Source organism: Pomacea canaliculata, linkage group LG12 (assembly GCF_003073045.1).
Source record: "Pomacea canaliculata isolate SZHN2017 linkage group LG12, ASM307304v1, whole genome shotgun sequence".
In the NCBI taxonomy this organism is placed as follows: domain Eukaryota; kingdom Metazoa; phylum Mollusca; class Gastropoda; order Architaenioglossa; family Ampullariidae; genus Pomacea; species Pomacea canaliculata.
This window is the reverse complement of record NC_037601.1, coordinates 15,762,261-15,781,077: the sequence shown is the minus strand read 5'-3', so window position 1 is coordinate 15,781,077 and position 18,817 is coordinate 15,762,261. Positions and strand designations below refer to the sequence as shown.

At 43.7% G+C, this 18,817-nt stretch overlaps 1 protein-coding gene across 1 annotated transcript; it reads left to right on the top strand.

The window, feature by feature from the left end:
• The first annotated feature begins 5 nt into the window (after positions 1–5).
• On the top strand, positions 6–13,457 carry LOC112553235 (ankyrin and armadillo repeat-containing protein-like). The gene is given in 17 exon segments (XM_025220324.1): positions 6–576; positions 1,702–1,737; positions 5,097–5,342; positions 5,695–5,896; positions 6,241–6,476; positions 6,758–6,944; positions 7,061–7,224; positions 7,796–7,912; positions 8,556–8,575; positions 8,577–8,751; positions 8,978–9,248; positions 9,417–9,661; positions 10,110–10,266; positions 10,675–10,822; positions 11,481–11,550; positions 11,552–11,601; positions 12,006–13,457. Coding segments are annotated over 15 exon segments (2,556 nt in total). The 5' UTR covers positions 6–576; positions 1,702–1,737; positions 5,097–5,135; the 3' UTR covers positions 12,313–13,457.
• The last annotated feature ends 5,360 nt before the right edge of the window (positions 13,458–18,817 follow it).

Below are 18,817 nucleotides of genomic sequence, written 5' to 3'. Positions count from 1 at the left end.
AAACACCGAGAGAAACAAAACAGAGTAATGTCCCTTGTAACATTATCCGCGCCTCTGACGCGACCTCTGACCTGCGAAGCAGCCGATCGTGAAAGTGGGTGCATGGAGACGGCATAGCCGCGTGGTTCATTGGTCTTAGCAACCATTGAATCGGTCTTGTGGGTCTGAACTAGGGTCTCACGAACTCTCCAACAGAGTGACTAACACCTGGCGCCGAGGACAGAACCAAGAGGACTGGACTAGAAATCTGAAGAAGGGCAACTTGTGACATTGAGTGCGCGCGACATTGAAGAGGGAAACGGTGTCGCTATTGAAAAGGGCCGTGTGCAAATGAAGGCCTGGCCACTGAACGTGCCACTTGTTTAGTAAACAACAACCCTGCAATCGAATCATGAAGCATGAAGTTAACAGAACTCTGAACCATCGTCAGGCCACAGGTCCGTGACGGCCAACGAGCTTTGTTTCTGCGAGGGTTTAAGGTGATCATGTCGGACCTGGATTTGCTGTCAGACGAACTGCTATGTCTGCTGTTTGATGTCGACGAGTATGCTTTGCTGTCCTCGGCTTTAATGACCAGTGAGTATATATGCTGTCGGTCTGTTTGCATAGCACCAGGGTGATAAGCTGTTACGGTAAAACTGTTGGTCGCTGAGCCAAAGGGATCAAGTAGATAATTTTGTTTACATACCAGCGTGGTATGCTTACTTACGAAGAGTCGTAACGTCGTGTCAGGTAAAACCTGAAGATTTCATAATCCTCATTTTTCTGTCATAGCTTCTTGTTACCTTTAAAAAATTTAATGTCTCATGCCAACAAATAATAAATAAAACTGTGTATTTATGTAGTTCTCTTTTCTCACCACCGATAACCAATTAAAGCTCTTTACATTAGCAACCACACAGACGATTATTCACCCCGACTATCACGAACGGACACATGTTGACAAACAAGCGAATAAGGGAATAGCAGTCTTATCCAAATATTATAAAGAACAATTATAACCCAGTTATAGGGCCAGACAGACTCTGTAACAGGGATAATTAACGGTGAGTGGTTATGTTATGGTGAAAAATGACATGGTCTTGAATACGTATTTCTTTAACTTAAATGATATTTTTTTAAAAATATGTTCGTGCATCACACACACACACACAATGCGCACGCGCGTCGTACAATCACTCTATCGTGACAGAGCCAACAGTTAATTTCTCTTTATTGTACATACACAAAGCAAACAGCTGAATTCGCCCAGTTTTACCTGCACAAACAACCACATAAGTTTGCACCGTTTTTATTTGCTGGCATGTCCTGTTCATAGATGGCGGACCTCGCTGTGCGCTTTATGCTCGAAATCGATTGTGGCCAATTTGTACGCCTGTGTAAGCCGCTCAATGCCATTGTAGGAACCTTTCTGTTCTGGTTTCATAATGAGTGTTAGGGTGTGGGTGGGTGTAGGGTATGCTTTCTACCAGAATGAAGGGTAATTTGTCACCGCCTCAGTACCTGGAGTTCCCTCTCACCCGCCTCTGCCCCATGTCGTCTCAAGTAAACGTATATGTGAGTTGCTTTTTGGGGATTGTTTCTCTGGTCTTATGCCAGGTGCCAGCCACGAGAAAAAATCAATGGAAAAGCTAATGTCCGTTTAGCCGCCTTGCTTCGTACTCGCGTGGAGCTCAATCAGTGCTGTATGTTTTTGTTCAGATGCTAGAGAGGCGACCCCTGCAAGAGGCTGCCTAGGTAAGGACTTGTGTCATCTTTGTGTGTTCGCTGACTTTTATTTCTGATTATTTAATCCAAAAAATACCCTGTAACTAATTTAGTTGACTTGTCTGTGACCCTTGAACGGGAGGAACATACAAGGCATGCAATGCGTTTCAGTGCTTTGACAACTGCTTACAGACTACGAACATACAAACTATAGAAACTGAAGTATAAGTTGTAACTTAGACAAGATGTATCTCCAAAATGTGTATTTCTAACCATTTATTTTGTTAAATCAAAACTTTTTCGCGTATCTTATTCCTGTAGGCAGTTTCTTTTTATTAGCTAAAGTTTCCTGTGGAGGTTCTGTGTGTAGGTGTATGTTTATGGTGGTGGCGGTGAGTGTGTGTGAACAAATTTCTTTTTTTTTTTTTTTTTGCACTTTTGTTCCTTTGTCTTCTTTGTCTCACATTTGTTTTACTGTATTTGTGTGTGAGAGAGAGAGAGAGGTGCGTGCAGATGTGTGAGACTTCCCACAGCGCGTGCGTGATTCAGAACTATTATTTGACCATTCTGTGTTGGAACCCCGATGTGATCGATTTAGCAATCACGCACAGTTGGAGCTCGTGTCTGCCTGAAGAAGTTTTGTTGCAGTTGTTCCCTACACACCACTTACTTGTGCTGTTCCAGGATTTTTCTTCGCCCTGTCTTCTTTTTTTTTTTTTTTTTTTTTTTTTCGCTTTCTATGCGTGTGGTGTGTCTGTTAGAATCCCGTTTCACGATTTCTTTTTAAATCTCCATTTTCTTTATTTCACTTAATTAGCGGATTATTTAAAATAATGTTATTTAAGACTGGCAGTCATTTTAACAGTTTTTAGTCTTAAGAGTTGACATTAATTGCACACCCTAGTCAACCTTGAGATAAAATCCTAATGAGTTAGCATTGTATTCTTCAGGAATAAATGTGATATTAAGACTACTTTGTTACAGAATACTTGCTTTGGGGCTTAATTGAACACATTTCCGAATGTAGCTTCATGTAAGGCAAATATTCATGTGATGGTCTTATAAGAATGTGCCATATAAAGTCACATGTACGGCTATGTGGGTACCCTTCTGACTGGAATGGATTTCACATAAATTCCGTCCTGTACCTTTCTTTTGTCAACAAAATTTGTTATGGTCGTAGAAGAATGTCAATGTGAGGTATGTTTGTTTAACAGAGTGGGCACCCAAAGCAGCTGGCAGTCTAGGTAAGTGTGTGTCACTTCAAATTGTCTGTGACAACAGGCATTTTAGGGCATTGGCATAGACAAAACTTTATTCGGCGCGCGATATTAGTCTGCACGATCGTTGGCAAGGCGTGAAACTGCCACTTGGTACACGTCAGCGCCCAGCAACCGACCACAGTTCAGTGGGTAAATATAGGGACAATGAATATAGATGGAATGGGAAGACTGTACACATGCCGGTCATGCGTTTCATTTCATTTACTTCTACCTCTTGAGCGGTAGAATCGGTAGTTGACAGCTTTTTAATGTAGGTGGACGAGCTCATTTCATCGGTTTAATGGTTTTTGTTATTTAGTGGTGGTGTCGTTAAACCTTTCTGCCTTGCCGGCAATCAGTGAACCGTGACAAAGAGACTGTGATATGAACAGGTGATCGAAGGCATCGAATACCATTTCGTGCTTTCGTTGAAAGGGATCAAAGAAGCTGTGGAAAAGCCCACCCTCTCGGCATGGGGGAACATTGAGACCAAGCAAAAGCTGTTTGTGTCAGATGCTTCCGGCAGGAACTAGGTTCTGTGCCGTGCCATACAGGCAGAAAAATAAATCCCGTTGCGAAAAATCGATAGCCAATAACCAGAAATGAGGATTATGCCCATTGCACGAGGGCTATATCCCTTGAGCAGACAGACGGCCCTCCTCTGAGACGAGAGTCGAAAAGCTGAACCACGATGGAATGAAGCAATGTCGGGAAGCCCATGCTTATCTGAGACCGCGGGTGCTGTAGTCTGATTGATGTCGGTTGGAGGATTAATTTTCTTGGTCATAGTTGCTACAAAGTAAAAAATAAATTGCACAGCTTTAGAAAGCTTCAGACAAGGTAAACATATATGTTCACCTAAGTGTATGTCTATACATGCATAGCTATATCACTAGAGAGGCAATAGATAAACGACATTATTCGATAGACAGATAAATAGATAGTGTGTGTAAGTGTGTGTGTGTGTGTGCGTGTGATCGCGGCATTTACTCATACAGAGAGCTAAAATATTCACTGACACAGAAAGTCCAAAGTATAGGAAAAAAATGTTGGGGAAGCTACAGTAAAATAGATTACCTGTTACAGAAGTGTGTGCTTTGTGTATGTTTTTTTTAAGGGGTGGTGAGGGGGAGAGTGATCCCTGATCCCTTTGAGCTATATTTTACTCTCCTATTCCGCATTCCTTTGAAAATACTCAGGTAAAGAACAGGGTAGAGTAACTTTTCAACACCCATCTACCTTTTAAAATGTTCGTGAAAATGTACATTTAAAACCTGTTTTCTTGAAACTTAGAAGAATTAGGATGTAGTTAACTTTCTTCTTTTCAGTGTGCTATAGAACAAACTTTGAAGTATTTAAATAATTTATCGATGTTATGTTAAAAGTGTATCTCAGTAAATACCAGTCAGCTTGTAACTGGATAGCGGCAGTTCATTACATACGGAATGATTCTTACAAAAGATATCCGAGCGTGTTATATCTTCCTTACAGTAAGGATGAAAATAAATAAATCACGAGATAATGAGGAATGGCGGTGAAGCCTGGACAAGGGAGGTGTCGAAGGAGGGTAACAGACCCATCGTCTGTGGTGTGAAATAGTTGGATATTTATGCTTCTAGTTTGGGGAAGTCTTTTTAAAGCCACAGAAAAGCGTACATTATGCAGGACATCATTAACATGTACACTGAGAGGAGAAAAGGCGAAGACATGGCAAAGTCAGTAATGTTTGTACAACGATTGAAGCAGACCATGGTGAGTCGTAATGGCCGCGCGAGCGCACGTGTGTGCATGTATGTGTGTGCGTAACGAGAAAGAGAGAAGAGATTAAGATCGAAAGGACAAGATGACAACATCTTGGAGATAAAATGTTTTGGGGTTACTTATCACTCATGACACAGGTTTGTGCAAACATTTAATCAGGTGCAAGGTGCACATCCCGATACAAGGTGCTAATCCCGTCTTACAAGAGTCGTTTGTCTCAATGACAGCACGAAGAAGGAACAAGACGGAGGCAGACCTGCCATCTGGTGATTGTGCGTGCATCTCGGAGGTATACCTGGTGCAGCTATGCAGTGTATGCAGCCCTGAGCTGTACACGACCATGACCTCTTCCGTTTCACCTTGCAGATGTAAAGGATCAAGAGCAAGGCGCACGGATACATCATCATGAACGACACCGACGAGAAAGGCTGGAGCCACATTCACCACTGCGCCTACCGAGGCTACGTCAAGTCCTTAGAGCGCTTCGTGGAGGGCGACCCGGAGTCACTCGAGCTGCAGACGACAGATGACCAAGCCAACACGCCCTTCCTTCTCGCGGTAGCCTCTGGCAACCAGGACATGGTGGCCTGTCTAATCAATCTGGGAGCAAAGGTCAGTGGGATGCTTGCTTGCTTACAACTTTGTACGAATGCATTTACTATCATAGCCTTGCCTCGGTATTTCGTCTTTTGACAAAGCGTCTGTCGGGACATTGTTTTTGCAATGACAGGTCTGTTACGGAGCAAAACATTTTTCTCAGTTCCAGAAAATCTTTCACAAACTGAGTGAATAATTTTCCTTTGTTCTCGAGATACGCCTTTACATGCATTGCCGTTCACAGAAAGAAATCAAGATCGTAAAGTAACTTTTGTCGACGGACTCTCCTAATTAATTAATTACAGGAAATGAACTGTTGCAAAGGTAGCCTTGTTCATATGCCATCGACATGTTACTGTCACACTAGGTGGATGCGATCAACTCGCAGAACCATGGCGCCGTGGAGATATGCGCACTCAAGCATCACATCTCGCTGCTGCGCTACTTCCTCTCGCTGGCGCTCGACAAGCTTCCTGTCTGGAAGAACCTCCTCAAAATGCTCGGCTCCGACATGGAGGAGGACGCTGTTGCAGCAGGAACTTGCCTGAAAACTCTTACAGACCCCACTGGTTTGTACTTGAGAGGGAGATTGATCACAGCTTTGTCCTCTGCCTCTGTCTCTCCCCTCTCTCTCTTGCTAGCTTGGTATCCCACTCTTGGACTTTGTACATAGCACTTTCTCCTGCTACAGCATGCACGCACACATCAGAGAACAGCACAAGCGGGACATGCACACATAGATAAGTATGTAATGTATACATAACACATATAAAATCCTATGGATGGAAATTCAATATTTTTTCCTAAACGAGAAGATGTAATCTTCAGTTACTGAACGTTTCTATAGAAATCAACACAGGTAGTTGTAAGTAGTGAGCATACAGATTATCCTCTTGTTTTAACTTCTGACCAGATGGCGTGATTAACTCAGATTGGGAACCAGTCTACTCCCATGGCATCGTGCCGGTTATCAGCAAAGTGGTCAAATCCGCCATCACTGACGACTGCAAAGTCCCTGCCATCCAATGCTTACTCAATATGTTGGAGAGACCGGAAGTGCAGGAGCAAGTAGTCAGCAGTGGAGGGTTGCCAGCTTTTATTAAGCTGCTCAAATCTAACAACAACTTCGTAGTTCAGCTTTCAGCTACGGTACTACAATGAAAGCTTTCTCTGTGTTTGCAGGAAGGATATGCATGTAAAATTATAGTCTGTGTTTGTGTGTTTGTGTGTTTGTTCGAGGGATACACATAAGTGTTCTTATAACTTCACTGAAACGTAGAAAAACGAAACTTAAAACTTTTGCTGTGACATCCAGTAATCACAGTGTTATTTCAAATGTTATGCAATAGAATTTTTCTTGTCATCGTCGTCGAAAGGTTTTCTTCCATCCAGTCATCCTTGGCAATAAAATAACCCTCTTGCTTGAGCAGGTGGTCAAGGAGCTGACCAAGAACAGAGAATACTCGGAGATGGCCGTCCAGAACAGTGCCATCCAAAGCCTGCAGAGAGTACTTCAGTTTGTGAATGACCCGGAAGTGCTTGTACCCTCTGTAGAGGCTGTGACCAACATCGCGTCGTCCGGAAGCAAGATGGCAGCCACAATTGGCAGCACAGCAGGTACTGGACAAACCAAAAAGGACGATCTTATTTGTCTCTACAGTTCTCCCGTGACGGCGTAGTGTTTTCTTTTGCTAATTTGGAAATTTTTTGAAATCATATCACTTTTTCTACAGGTTGCATTGGGGCTATTGTAAGTGTGTTCAACTCCGCAAACACTCCAAACTTGCTGTTGGCCTTGACCAATGCCGTGGCAGCCTTAGCCGGCTCACGCGAGAACCAAACTGCCCTCGCTAACGAGGGCGTGACCCAGCATATATTCAACGTAATACTGACACAGGTATGATATGTTTGCTTTTCATATAGGAGCACTTCAAACTAAAAGTACTCCATTCCAACATGTTTTTGCTACCAAAACGAATCTGTTGAGATTTATGGTGAATGTATTTTATAGTGTCAAAATATTTCATAATTAGGACACATAGTTGGTCCAAATTTAAATACATATGAATGTATTCAACTGTGACCTTATTAAGACATATCTCAACACTGTAAAATACATTCAGGCATATAAAAGAACGGGGCATTCTGGTCGCAGAAAAGTGGAACACATTCTGTTGCCAGGAAGAATCGATTGTGCTCGCCTGCTAACTGCTCCCGACACGGAGTTGTTTTACAGAACACACAGTCAGAGCGCCAGTAGAAGTCTGTCGTACTCAATCATTTACTTATGTAGGCATGATTGAAATATATTTACTCTTCTGCTGTCCTTGTCAATTGTTTGATCGTAATATTATTTTGCACTTTGTTCTCTCCGCTTCTGAAGGGCAATGGTCGTGGACTAAATTCATCAAATCAATCAATCAATCAGTCGTACACTAAATGTTTTGTGCTGACCCTGACTGCTGCAGGCCCGCCACAGGGAGGTTCAGGAGAGCGGGGTGGAGGCAGTTCACAGCCTGGCGGAGAACAACACTGTGGTGCAGAGGGACTTTCTGGACAAAGGCGCTGACCGGCTTTTGATGCAGGTGTGTGTACGTGCGTGTATGCACGTGAGCGCATGTGTGTGTGTGTGTATGTGTAAGACAGAAAGAAAGAGTTTCTATACTTCAGGGTGTTTGATCTTCTTACTGTCGGACTGAACTGAATGCACTATGATTAGCGCTGGCAGGAAGTTGATGAATCAGGTTTTCGACTTCTTTACAGTATTAAGGTTTTCTTCTTTCAATATTCCCTTTTCCACACGCCGCCATTGGCGGTTGTTCTAGTATGTTCTGTTCTGACTCAAGCCGCATGGCGTTTGCTTTGCACCTCACTGGACATGAGTAGGACAGTCAAATCACGAAACAGCTACTACTCCCGAATTTTTTGACAATAGTACACTCTCTTGAATTCAGTGTCTGATAGGTAACATCGGGACACCAGCACAAACAGCAACAAAACAGAGTAATGTCCCTTAGGAACATCGTCTAAGACTTAATAAAAGTTACCCCTGACCTGCCAATGCGCGTGCATGGAGACAGCATAGCCGCGTGGTTCACTGGTATAGCAATCATTGTCAAAGTGTGTTGTGTGCGTTGAGAGATCTCTTTCTCTTTCTTGCACCTGACTTGCTGTTGTCATCTTGAGCACACGCACACACACACTGACATACACCATTGCATCGTGCAGTTGCTGAAACGGCGCAGCGCCGAGTCGCTTGCAGGAGAAGACGGCGCGTGCGCTGTGGGCCTTGGCTGGCGACGACATCAACGAAAAGCGCGAGATGGCAGCAGGCATCGGCGTGCAGACGCTCATCGAGTTCGTCAGCTCCATGTCCGCCAGCCTCCACCTCATCGGCTCAGAAGGGCTTGGCGCATTGGCACAGGTACGCTCAGGACCAGGGGGTGGGGGAAGGTGGTAGAGCAAGGGGAGCGAAAGGGACGACAGCACTCATAAGTTGCACTTCCGGCAAAATCTTTCCAACAACTCGTTTATTGTTTCGTCAATGAGTTTAAAAAAAAATTTAATTAAGTAACATTGAAAGTAGGAGGGTAGCTTTCTCCCTTCATTTAGACACTAATACGGTTTCCTCTCTTCATCCTTGTTCGAAGGGACCAAAGAGCCAGCAGTCACAGATCGCCACAGCCAATGGGATTCAACCTATGGTGCGACTGCTGAAAGCCGAGAGCGAGGCCCTCGTGCTGAGTGTGATCCGCTGTCTCAGGTACCTGTCCGTTGGCGTGGGCAACGTGCCGCATCACAAGAACCAGAGCACCGTCTCGGGGTCACGCGGGGTCAAGCTGCTGGTGGCCCTCATGGTTCACTCGTATAGCGAGGAGGTGCAGGTGGAGTCTGCTTACACTTTGGGCTGCATCGCGCTTGGTGAGCACACAGTGTGAAATGGAAAACAGGCAAACATTTACTGGGGCATTATTCTGGAAACCGTATCATCACCCAACTGAAAAATGTAAAAAAATCGGTTTGACGAAAAATGTACGTGGGCAAGCCTCATTGTTTAGCATTTATATTTTCTCTACATCTCAAAAACAGGTAACAGCGACACGATGGAGGAGATCCACAACCACCCGGACTTCAGCTACGTGCGAATCCTCAAGATGATGTACGCAGCAGACAGCAGGGTGCGCGTGCTCGCCGGGTCAGCCCTGGCGGCTTTCGCCTACAACAGCATCCAGCAGCAGCGAGAGATCGCGGACCATGGCGGGGTCAGGTTCCACTGCTTTGTGCCCTTTCTGCGGTCCGACAACGAGGAATACAGGTGCAACGCTGCGTATCAGGTATGCCCCACCTGTTTTAACTGCTTCCCGTCAAGTGTGCAACAGCTTGCCATCAGTCCTTGGAAAAAAGATCAGAGAAACCTCGAGGTCCGCCTACAGTTCACAGCCTTTAGTGGGACTGAGTGAAGAAAATCCGGAAGTATATAGTACCTCCGGTTAATAACTACTTACCCCTAAAAGTGTCACTTCAGTGTTGTCAGGTACACCACAGGTGTACTGCTGAGTGGTCAACCCATGCCATAGGCTTAGCATTGCACACTTTATATATATATGTCGAGGGTGAAAATATATTTAGCCACAAGTACAATACCATATACCAGACTAATTTTTGTTGGATTAACTTTTTTATTTCTCGTAAGTTTACCGAGAAAGTGTAAGATTTATTCTGAATGAGAAATGTCTAAAGAATATAGCATGGCATGAAATGTATTGCACACCTGGCGCGCAGGTTGTGGTCCTGGCACGAATCATTCCAGACGAGGAGCAGGCTGTCTCATCTGCGGTGGGTATAAAGCTGCTGGTCGACATCCTGCAGGAGTCGCGCAACGACAACATCCTGGCAACAGCCGCTGACTACATCGCTTGCCTGGCCCACACCAGGGCAGGTCGGTCACTACTTTGAACGAGTTCTTGTCACATAGGCTACAACTGTATTTATTTTATCCCCGAAGTCAATTAGAGAGCTCTACTGTTATAGCTAATCAATAATCAGTAAGACTCGCATAATACAACACCAACAACACCATCGCGTGTTCACACCTGCCACACACACTCAGATCAACACCAGCTTCCATACAGTTACAATTCAGAGCAGCATACAAACACAATTTATTCACATGCCAGGTTCAGAACGATAACAGCAAAAGTCAAATAAAATAAAATAAAAGTCAAATAAAATAATCTCCTAACATACTGAACAATATTGTTTTGGCGAAAACCTTTAGAGACTCAGCATTGGGCTGAAAATGTTTGCAGTTTGATGGCGCAGTGCTATCCTCCCGACCTCGTTTCAGGTGTTCCCTCGGCCATTGTGTCTGTCAATGCCATCGAGTTTCTGTGCGACATGTTGCTCAACCAGTCGGAACAAGTCAGGGGCAACTCCGCAATCGCCTTGAGTTATCTCTCTTTCAACCATGCCGGCGAGAGGCAGCTCCTGAACAGGTGAGCAGATCACAAAAATGTTTTTCGACTGCAGGGCTGGGTGTCGGGAGTTTTCTCCGGGTACTCCGGTTTCCTCCCCATCCTTCTTCCCCCTTCCTAATGCGGAATCAGAAATCACCTCAAGGGGGAAGCACTTTCCTACTAAATAAACCAACCAACCAACAAACCCCTCTACCCTCTGTTCGATAGGATCGACCTATGACGTACTACCGTTCTGCTTTCGTCTCTTTGTCAGTCTCAGTTAAACAGAATTGTCTTCTCAACTTTTCTGCTATTAAAATCACGGCAGGTGTGGTTCATTGCAACATTAAAAACGTTTTACTAACATCTATGTTTCTTGTTTAAATATTAGGGATAGTCAAATGAAATGCCAGGGCTTGTGTGATTTTTTAACAAACTTTTCAAAATTATTTTAAATTTAAGTAATATTCTTTATAAAATTTAAATTATGCTGCTCTTTCTTTTGAATCCATCGTGTAACTGGAGGTGTATTAGTGTCAAGTTGACCAAGCTTGTCTGATTCCAATTCGCTGACAGTAATGTCGACACATAAAATAGTGCATTGAATGATAATATACAGTGTGTTCTGTGTCTGGGAACGGTCGAAATTTCGATTACATTATTCTTTCTTATTATTTTATTTATTTTGTCTCCGTAGATGCCGTAATGACCCCTACCTCATGCAGGTCATGAAATTCTACACCAAGAGGAGCAAACTCTCCCCATCGTTTTGTGGAAGGATGGAAACATTGTAAGAAAGTTGGATTGCCTCCCATTCCGTAAGTGTGATCTTTCTCCAAGCATCGATAGCAGAATTCTGTACTTTTAGTGAATTAGAATAGAACCAGGACCAGAATAATATGTTTCTAGCGAAAGCACTCTTGATTGTGCTGTACGGCTGCTAGATGTGATCTCTTCTCACACAATCGGAGCGGGGGATTCAAGCGTTTGTAGTATCATGTCTGGTACTAGGGACTCAAACCTGACTCTTCTTGTCATAAATTCTTAAAATTCTTTTCATTAAAACCAGTGATCAGTTTTTTTGCTGACGATCACATATTCGACCGTGGTTACTGGTTAGCCTATGCTAATATTAATCAATCAGGGGGGAAAAGATGGGAAAGATCGTTAGCACACAAATAAATGCCCTATAGTCAAGCCAGCCGCCACGCTCTGTTCGCAGTGACGGGCGACCCTCCCTGGTGCGAGCCAGACCGCCCAAGGAGGACTTGCTGCCGGTGGCCATGCTGGGCATGGAGGACGCGCACTGGCCGCCGTCGCGCCTGAGTGAAGAGGGACAAGCGACAGGGCGCACCTCCCAGGCGTCACGGACCTCGCACCTGTCACGCGGCTCGCGCCGGTCACGCGCCTCGCGCCAGTCACGTGGCTCGTTCCAGTCCGGACTGACCCTGCAGGCCACACAGCTGTCACTGGACACGCGAGGGACGCAAAGCTCCTTGCAGGACATGGTACTGGTGGACGAAGCGTGAGATGGACCACTCACCTTGGCCATTTCTTCATCATCAAAGGCACTATCAACTGGACAAGCATTGGGGAAAGACAAAATTCAAGACTAAATCCCTAAAATGTCTTCTGCTGCTGCCAGCAGTCATATCCGACGAGAAGCGTTTATTTCATTTTTTTTTAAAGGTTCATGACCAGCCGCCTAGCCTTTACTCCACTCCCCAACCGTCCTCACCACTCGGCGGAGACACTGCCGTATCAAACGCAAGCAACCAACCATGCAAGTTGATCAGCTGAACGATACCTGACCCTCTGTGGAATAACACTGACCAGCTGTGGGATGACCCTTGACCAGCTGTGGGAAATTAATTCAAAGCTCTGCGTTTGACCAGCTGTTGGGCGATTTTTGGCCAGCTGTGTGTTACTCTGCTCTTCTGTGTACACAGCTGATGTTAACGATGAAATCTTCACACCAGTTGTTCACCTCTCAAGTGACAAGACTGGACAAGCTTGCACGGATAGTCCAGGCTGCATAATCGCATCGAATGTCTGAGACAATCACAGTTCTCTCTTACTGCGTTTCTGAGTTTTTATAATTATTCAGATTGTTCTTTCGAGAAAATCTGTTTGTACTGTAACTACTACAACGAAAGTGACTGCTTGTGTTTGTGGGTGTATTTTTTTAAAAGCAAGTGTTGTCTACATGCGGGCGGGCGTACCTGTATAGGTGCATTTATGAATGTGTGAAGGAGTATGCGAGAGTGTGTCTGGTGTTGTTATCCTTCGGTGAACCCTGTAAAATGTAATTAAAATATTCAGACTGCTAACTCTTGGTCTTCATTCCTCTGTTGTAACAAAACTATACTCTCTCCCTCTCTCTCTCACACACACACACTCAGAGGTTGTGAAAAAGTCATGTGATATTATTGTGCATCTGTGATGTCGGCTCCGATAATATCTAAGACCTTTACTTGGGAAGTAGTTTGTTTTACACATCAAATTCATTGTCCAAAAAGTCTTTATGTTAAGCAGGGGCATTAAGCACCATTAATACCAGTTAAGCAGGAAGGCACTCAAAACCAACTACAAATCCAACTAACTTTTGTATTTCCAATATTTTACTATGCTGGGATGGTTGCACTGATGTACAAATAAAGCTTTGAAGATGAAAAAAATCGTTTAGACCTTTTAAGCTTTATGAGCATTTATTACCATATGAAGCTTTACAGCTTTCAGAACCAAAATAGCATTGAACGATCTCAAGTGATATTTCTTACATGAGATTAAAGATTCTTTATTAAATTGTCACCTTCTAAGGCAGCAGTGGGCAAAGTTTTCTTTTTTGCGGACAGGTCTCAAAATTCTAAGCTATGCGGCGATCGAGTCGGTAAAACACCAAAGCCAGGTAACTACAAAAGAAACTTAGTAATAATGGAACGGACAACAAAGGAGTATATATATACAACACTTAATAGGTTATTACAGTTTTTTAATCAATCAATTTAAACCAAAAACTGAGCATTCTACCGAGATCGAATGTCGGCCATTACAGCCGGACAGTATGGTTGTCATGACACCATGAGACCTGTTCGTGTCTTCTTATCACAGCTACAGCACCTTTCCTGCTGAGAAATAGCCGTGCATGTGTTATATTAGCTGAACCAATATGGTTTTTTTTTTCTCTAGTGACATTCAGTGCATGTCGTCTCAAGCAAAAAGGATGGCGACAGCTCAAAGTGGATGCCTGTCACGTGCCCAGCTGTTTACGTGTCTCAGCCGCCGTTTGAACTCGCATGACCACCTGTCACGCAGCGTCTCGAGCTGCACGAGTCCGTTGTGATACGAATCGTTCACCATACATCCATAAATGCCGCCATGCTATGCCTGCCCAATCTCATTGCTATTCTACAGACGTGTACAGGTAGATTGTCTGTCTGCCGAGACCAACGCTTAGTCTCTTGCGAAGTTCTCCGCTGTTAGTCTCGGCGAGCCTAAACCAAGAATGGGACTAAACCGGAAGCTTATTACAAACCTGCCTCGTTTTAGTAATTAACTGAAAAAAAAAAAAGTCTGCCAGCAGTCCAGTGAATACAAGTTCGTGTGGTATGATAGAGGGTTTTGACTGAGGGAAATTCCCTATTAGAGACCCGTATGTTAAGACCCGAGCGCCATTTTGCAGATATCGTTCGGTAATAACAAGGTAAGAGCTACAGGTGTTCTTACTTCTATCGTCAGTCAAAGTGAGGCCAATAACACGGAGCAACACCATAAACAATCTAGTGTTATTCTAGTTGTTTAAATGCTGTCGTACACAAACAATGTATCGAGAACAGCGGCTAAAATGTGACAATGATCCATACCATGTCGACAGCAGATATTTTAAACCGGATGCTCGTGTTGTAATATGAGCTCATAAAAATAACACAAAGTAGAGAGAAGCTGTATTCAGAGCACTCGTTTTCCCGTCAGTTAATCATCCCAGTGTTGTCAAAAGAGAGAAAGGAAAAGAAAATGTTTACTCTGTAGATCTGACTAAAACAGAAAAAGGAAAACATTGGGTTGAAAACTGATAGACGGAAACCTGCCTCTATGAATACACGTGACTTACAGTAGGGTGAATAGCCAGTCACTAGTAAAAATGCTAGCCGGTCTGTAGCATCGGATTCAGCTGCATAGTTTTAACTTTAAGCTAAATATGAATCTGTTCTTTGTATGGTAAACAGTATCAGCTGCTGGTCTGACCACGCGCTGCCTCAAACCTTGATGTCATACACATCTCAGAACCCAAAGACCTTTGTTATACAATGTTGCACATCCCCATGTAAGAGTAATTATGTGAGCTTGTGTGAGTTGTATACCAGTCTTAGTTTGCTTGCTAACATTCATCAACGAGGAGGCTTGATGGGAAGAGGATTGAGATGGGAATGTAGAAGGACGGTTGTTAGGTTAAAGGTTAGGGCAATGTGAGGGCAGAGGTGAGACAAACGTGCTGGAGTAGCGTCACCACGTAGAACCCACGTTATAGTGATTTAATTAATAAATATTGTATTTTTTTAAAAATTCCTCAACTTGATTTCTCATTACTTTTTGTAGTATCTCTAAAGAAGCTACCGCATAGGACAAGTAAGATAAACATGTTTAAATTGTCTACCAAAATGGCGATTTCCCGACAACCTCTAGTTTGAAGACTTCGCTACACTTTCAAAACACATCGTTGAGAAAACCCTCTATAAACACATATCCTGTGTCCAAAAACGGTGTCGGCTAACACACTAGTCCTGTATCTGTGATAAGACACTGAACTATATTTCTATCTGCTACATCTATAAACCTATCCACTCCGTCCCAGTCACAACAAGATCATTCTTTCCTCCAGGCGAGAAGTTTCACTCGTGTGTTCTTTGTGCATGTCGAGGTCTGATCCAGCGGACAAACCCAAAGGTAAGGTATCATGGTATTTCTGTAGTATGTGTTTACCTCTATCTTCCCTCAAAACAGGCTGCGAAAATATCAAATCTTTTAGTGTCTGCCATGAATTGCGCGCGTACACGTGTCTGTATGTGTGTCCCGTTCAAATTTTCTTGTTAGAATGCTGTTACTCTTCATGTGTACCCGTTTGTTGTGTATATGAACTGTTTTGAGAGAATCGTTGACTCGTAGAACCTGATTCTAACCCTGCTTATTTTTTAAAAATTTTCTTTAATGCTTGAAGATTGCATGGCATCGCAACACTTCCTCACTTCCTACCATTTCATCTTCTTTTCCTTCTGGACGAAAGATATCGCCATGTGCCTGTTTCAAAGTAATAAACAAAACTAAATATACTTATTTTGACTGATGATTCCCGAAACAATCACACTGTAGGTTAGATGACCTGGGTGCTTATTTTCAACCGTTAACTGCGACGTAATATTCTCCGTTGTGATCTTAAAAACAAGGTCAACATTTCTTATCGTTGACAACGGCGCTATTGACTGTCACACATGAATACTGCGATGGCATATGCTTGGCCACAAACAACAAACCTTTACGGACGTGGTTGTCAACCTGAACCATCCATCAACCGTTGGTTCGCTTTTTTTTTTTTTTTTTTTTTTTTTGAGATATCGATCAGACAGGCGATGTAAAGCTAACTTGTAAATATCAGACTCAATAATTCATCCGTTAATAACTATCCGGTAACAAACAACGCTAGTTGCACCTGCAGTCAACGACCGCCGCGAACAGTGTACTACGTCACGCTAGTACACCATTCACAACGTTGCCAACAATCAACACCAAACAGAGAAGGAGATTGCGAGACATCTTGGATTATTCGGTAGCTGAAAGTCTGCATTTATCGTGCTTTAGTAGGAGGGTTTTTTTCAGAACAGGGGGAAACTGTGCATGTTCGAACCCGAGGGTTTTCCAATCTCAAACACATCGGAGGCACGTAGCGATGGCATTTTGATTCTCTGATGGCATCAAGCACCAGTTGCTGGATTGGTACACGAAAAGCATAACATCTCAGTCTAAGCAAGATCTTGTTGGTCTTGGGGGAAAAAATTCATCCTTAGGTACTAAAAATTCGCAATCAGTTTGTTTTACTAAAAACCACAGAAGCTTGTCACTAGGCAAGCATCAAATACCAATAATTCAGTCTGTTTTCACTGCACATGATTTTTGTAATTTTTGTTTCAATCACATCATAAAGATTAGTCATTCAACCTTTATAAACTTCTACGAAGATATTAAGCATCTGCATACAAGATGGGATAAAACTTCACACTGTTTGTTATAAGACATAACACTGAAAGTAAAAAAAAAAAAAGATACATAAACAGAATATGCTGTGTGCAACAAAATAATTGCTGACTTCATCTGACTGAAGAGAAAATAACCGTTGGTTTTCTGTGACCTTCACACACACACACAAACTCGACAAACTTGGTCAAACGTTCGATATTCGTCTTGTTAAGTAAATCCGAAATACTGTATCTGGTGTTTGAGATAGGGCAGATGGCAATCAAGTGGCAGTTTCCTGCAAGAGAAATGGAAAACTATCGCACCATGCTGGTCACAGAGACGATCCAAGGCCTTTCTGCACACACAGACACACACACAAACACACAGATGGAGGTGGGTGGAAGTCACGTGGGGTGTCTGTGTGGCTGTGGCGCGTCTGATTTCTTTCTGATGTTGGTCGTCTGGAAGAAATTTCGATTTCCACTTCAATCAGCGGAACAGCGGAACGGACCGCAGCTTTGAGTGACAGGCGAGATGGAGTTCGATTTAGCACGGGGCAAGATTTTTTTTCCGACCATGAACCTACTCACAGGTCACGCTGTAGTGTGTTTTTCGGGGTCGCCCGCGAGTTTGCCGAGCTGCGCACTTCGGAACTAATTTCCTCTCCTCACTTCTCGTGCTTTCGCGAACGCAAAAGGTCTTCCGCCATCTGTTGTCTCTATTGTTGTCTTTCTGAATCGACACTAATAGTTATCGCCTGTCACAGAGCTTGGGTGTGTGCATCCGCGCGTGCGTGAGCGTGCGTGCGCGTGCGTGCGTCAGCAAGCAGCGCGTCACCGCCAGCTGATTCCCATCCGCCACGCGCCAGGCAAGCGAGTACAGACGACGACATCAACCGCAGCTCCAAGCAAAAGCAGAGGTTGGACGTTTTCACCGGCCGTTTCCTATTCGTACCATGAGTTTCACGGGGGAACATTCTGGACAACTGTCTTCGTGAGTTGCGGAGCTTGCTATCTTGACCTTTACAGGACAGGTCAGTCGACTATTTTTCTATTTCACATTCCTTCTTTTCCTTTCTTTCGAACATCGATGTCGTTCGAAGTTCAAACCGTTGTCGGACCAGTTCGCCTGTTTGCCAACATGTAGTCAGGTCTGAGTGTGTCAGTGATGGAAACCCTCGGTTGTTGCTGCTGCACCTGCTGTAGGTTTTGCTGTAAGCAACAGATGGTGGGGGAGATTTACGAACACCTCGTCCTTCTGTCGTTAGTATGCTAAAAATGTTCCGTTTTTTCTAAATAGTGTGGTCTAAAAAAAAATCCGGAAGAATATCTTGCCGATGTTGACAAAGAGTGAGCTTTGCTTGTCCCTGCGTCATCGGGTGCAGTGCGATGTGTGTGATAGATAACATCGATTAAAGTGATTCACTAACAATGGCGAATGAAGCTCCCTTTTCTACCTGCCAGAAGCTTGGGGAACGATTGCCATCGTAAACCTACACTGACCGAAATGACCTGATGGAAATGTCACGTGCTGGGTCTGCCATAGCCGATGTCATGGATGTATCGCTTCCAGCGATTTCGAAACAATTTCTAAAAGATGTAAAAGATCAGAGATATTCATAGAATTTGGAATTCCAGAGTTCCATGTTCTTATTTTTTTGGTCATCACAGTTATGCTTTCAGTTATTACATTTCATTTACAGCAAGAGCAGATTTACAGGCATCAGGGCATTTCTTTAGTACCGGACAGCGTGATTGGACTCGTAGGGCACCTGTTCACCCAGATGTTATAACATGCCCTTCGGTC